General features: G+C 18.6%; 1 protein-coding gene across 1 annotated transcript, besides 8 other annotated features; it reads left to right on the top strand. All coding sequences in view use genetic code 6, as the record gives it.

Annotated features, from left to right (window-relative positions):
- Positions 1-492: 492 nt before the first annotated feature.
- Positions 493-550: a microsatellite.
- Positions 539-685: a microsatellite.
- Positions 546-580: a microsatellite.
- Positions 686-832: 147 nt separating the features above from the next.
- On the top strand, positions 833-3,135 carry IMG5_073530 (hypothetical protein; the record flags this gene model as incomplete). Its single annotated transcript, XM_004036641.1, has 6 exons — positions 833-1,030; positions 1,396-1,483; positions 1,525-1,715; positions 1,890-2,187; positions 2,380-2,879; positions 2,942-3,135. The coding sequence occupies 5 exons, from the start codon at positions 833-835 to the stop codon at positions 2,679-2,681; spliced, it is 1,077 nt and encodes a 358-aa protein (XP_004036689.1). The 3' UTR covers positions 2,682-2,879; positions 2,942-3,135.
- Positions 2,206-2,318: a microsatellite.
- Positions 2,213-2,307: a microsatellite.
- Positions 2,217-2,319: a microsatellite.
- A 200-nt stretch (positions 3,136-3,335) lies between the features above and the next one.
- Positions 3,336-3,386: a microsatellite.
- Positions 3,346-3,387: a microsatellite.
- Positions 3,388-3,634: the final 247 nt, after the last annotated feature.

The raw sequence follows: 3,634 nt of genomic DNA, 5'->3' as shown, positions 1-3,634 counted from the left end.
TAAAAAAAAAACAAATATGTAAGAATTAAACGAACTTAAAAATTTAGTTATATAATCTCTTGAAGCTAATGGCTCTTTAAGTAATATAAGAGCTTAAATAAGGGCATCAGTATTTAAAATAATAGATACTTAAGAAAATAACAGTAATAAGGCTGTAATTAAAAAACCAAGCCCATATTATTGGGAAAATTTAAAATGTTAATAATTACATGAGACAGAAAATGGTTTAATAACAATTTAATTAATAAAGGAGTTCTTATAATATAATAATATGGATTATTCAAATAATTTATTTTCATCCGAATGTAATTAAAAAGAGGAAATTAAAAGAGATTAAATTAAATTAAATGTTTAAAAAAATGTAAATCAATCCTTATTGGAATAATTAATAGAGGAATATAAAAAGATAAAATAAAATAATTAAAAAAGTAAACACGAAATGGAATTGGAATAATAAGAAATATAATAAAACTTAAAAATAGAGGAATAAAAAATTAAAGAACAATAGAAAATTTAATTATAAGAATAATAGAAAATTTAATAAGAATAAGAATAATAAAAATAAGATTAATTAAAATAATAATAGTAATTGTAATAATTATAATAATAGAAATAATAATAATTATAGGCTTAAAAATAATAATAATAATAATAGTAATAGTAATAATAATTGTAAAAATAATAAATTTAGTAATCTTCGGAGTCTTAGAGATCATAAAATGGTACTTAATAAAATTTTAACCCATTTTAATAATAAAAATAAGGCTAATTTCATAATAAAAATCCGTTTTAATAATAAAATTAACCTTCTCCAAATGAATAATCTGATATTATGGAAGACATATAATGTGATGATCATGGTAATTTTGCAGGAGATAATTTCGTTTAGTATGATTTAAATATTTAAAATTAAAACTAAAATAACTATACGGATTCTGAAGACTTTATTGGATAATCATCTAAAGGACACGACATTTCTGTTGATTCATATTAATTGGAAAATTATGATTATATAACGGATGTTGAAAAAGTTTGAATATAATAGAAATATTATATATATAATTATATTTTATAAATTAAAAAAAAAAAAAAGAATTAATAAATATTTTTTTTTTTTTTTTACTAAAATAATTTTTTTTCTTTTTTTTTTTTTAAATTTTTTCTTTTTTTGTTATAAAAATATTTTATTAATAGTTTATTTGTTTTTTGTTTTGTTTTTCTAAAGAAAATAAAATAATATTAATTAATATTAAATTAAATGGGAAATTGTTAAAATATATCTGTAGGAAATGATCCAATTAATTTAGATAAAATGAGAAAATTTAATTCGACAAATTTGTATCTTATAACAAATCATATTAAATAAACAAAAAAACAAAAAATAGAACAATAAAGGCATATACATGGAATAGAGATTCTCATGGACTATTTGATTATGAAAGTAAAGGAATAACAAAGTCTTAACTAAAAGTTCCTCAACCAAGTAAATTTATTTATTTTAAAAAATTTATAAATTTATATTAGGTATCATTGTTAGAGATAAAGAAGAAATTAAATTGATGTATTCAAATTAAATAGATAATCCTGATTTAAAAAAACTAGGATGGATAGATGTTAGAGATAACCATTATGTAGTAGATTCTGATCTAATTACTTATGATCCTAAACTTAAACCAGAGTTAGAAGGATTGAGTGAAAATTGTGTATGGAAAGTAGTAAAATCTTTAAAACATAGAAAGGCATAAAAGGTTATGAATTGTAAGTTGGAGATTATCTAAAATTAGGAAGAATAAGATTTCGAGTAAGAGAATTATAAGGATTAAAAACGAAAATAAAGTAAAAATACACACATATATATATATATATTTCTAAAAAACAAATATAAAAAGAAAAACATCTTTTTATTTAATGAAGAATATGAAGTTATGAATATGGATGATCCTTAACTTTTTCCTTTAAATGATTAAACAGAAGAAAACAATTCGTGTAGAGTATGCTTAGGAGATACAGATGAGCCAGATAATCCGTTTATAACACCTTGCAAATGTGACGGTTCGGTTAGACTTATTCACATTAAGTGTTTATAATAATGGTTGAAAAGAAGATTACATCCGAAATGTACTTCATATTCAGTTTCTTTTGTTTAGAAATAATTTGAATGTGAATTGTGTAAAAACCCTTTTCCAAGTATTTTAATTTTTTTTTTATATAAATAATATAATATATTATATTATAATATATATATATATAATATATATATATACATAATATATATATATAATAATTTATATAATATAATATATTATACTTATATATATTCATTTATTCTAAAATGTATATATAGATATGGTCAAAATAAAAACTAAATTTATTCAACAGTTGAATTACAAAAACCTCCTATACCTTATATCACTTTAGAAATTTTAAGTAAAGATAAAAATGTTTGTAAAGGTATCCATATAATAACCTTATCTTAAAAAAATATTATTAAACTTGGAAGAGGAAATGATTCGGATATTAAAATTAGTGATATTTCAGTTTCTAGATATCATGCTGTTCTTTCTTTTGAAAATGATATTTTTACTATTGAAGATAATAATAGTAAATTCGGAACCCTTATATTATGTAAAGAACCTATTGTTTTAGATAATAATAATAATAATATTGCCCTTTAAATATGAAGGAGTGTTATTTCATTTAATCTTAAAAAAAATTGGAAAATATATTAAGTTGCGCCTTTAAGTAATATGAATCCCAATCAAAATCTAAAAATTATAGAAGCACCTGGTCAAAAAGACGAAGATGCGATTAATAAGTTTGCTGAAGATATTTAAAACATTTCTATTTTTTAAAAATAAAATTAATAAGATGGAAGATAAGTAAAATTATTTATAAGTTTATTTGTTTGTTTGTTTTTATATTAAAATAAAATAAAATATAGAAATAAGGTAGTCTTAAACCTTTAAAATTACCAGAGTTTAATGATCCTGCTGAAGAATTAGAATAACATCAGAGATAAGGAGAAAGCGAAAATGTTCTAAGTTAATTATAATAATAGGTAAGCCTTTTAATGTAGCATTTATAAAAAGTGGAGAAGTAAATATAAGAAACTAATAATGAAAATGAAAAAATTTCACTGGTTAAAAGATTAGAAAATCTAAAGAAAAAAATTGATGTATTAAATTAAGCAATTAATCAATATGAAAGTATAAATGATTAGTAATTATAATAGTATTTATTTTTATAAATAATAAACATAAAAATTAATAAAAAAAAGGAATAAAGATGTAAATTAAAATAAATAATGATAGGAAATAAAAATTATGAGATTTTTTTATATATAAATATATATATATATATATATATTATATTATATTATATTATATTTTTATTAATTTTCTTATATATAATAAAAAATTAATATAATAATAATTTTTAAATGTAAAACTTTTTTTAATTATAAGATTTTTATAATAAATATTTTGTCTTTTATTTTTTTGTTTCATTAATCATTTTAGTTTATTATTTTGTAAAATTCAATTGGAGTTATTTCTTATTAATTATTTTATAATACAACTTCAAAATTTTCCCTTATTTATTTTTCAATATCTGCTCTTTTTTCAATTGGTAAAGA

The sequence above is a fragment of the Ichthyophthirius multifiliis genome (assembly GCF_000220395.1).
Source record: "Ichthyophthirius multifiliis unplaced genomic scaffold scaff_1120509250425, whole genome shotgun sequence".
NCBI lineage: Eukaryota > Ciliophora > Oligohymenophorea > Hymenostomatida > Ichthyophthirius > Ichthyophthirius multifiliis.
The sequence above is the reverse complement of the archived record's forward strand: the minus strand, read 5'-3'. Positions and strand labels throughout refer to the sequence as shown.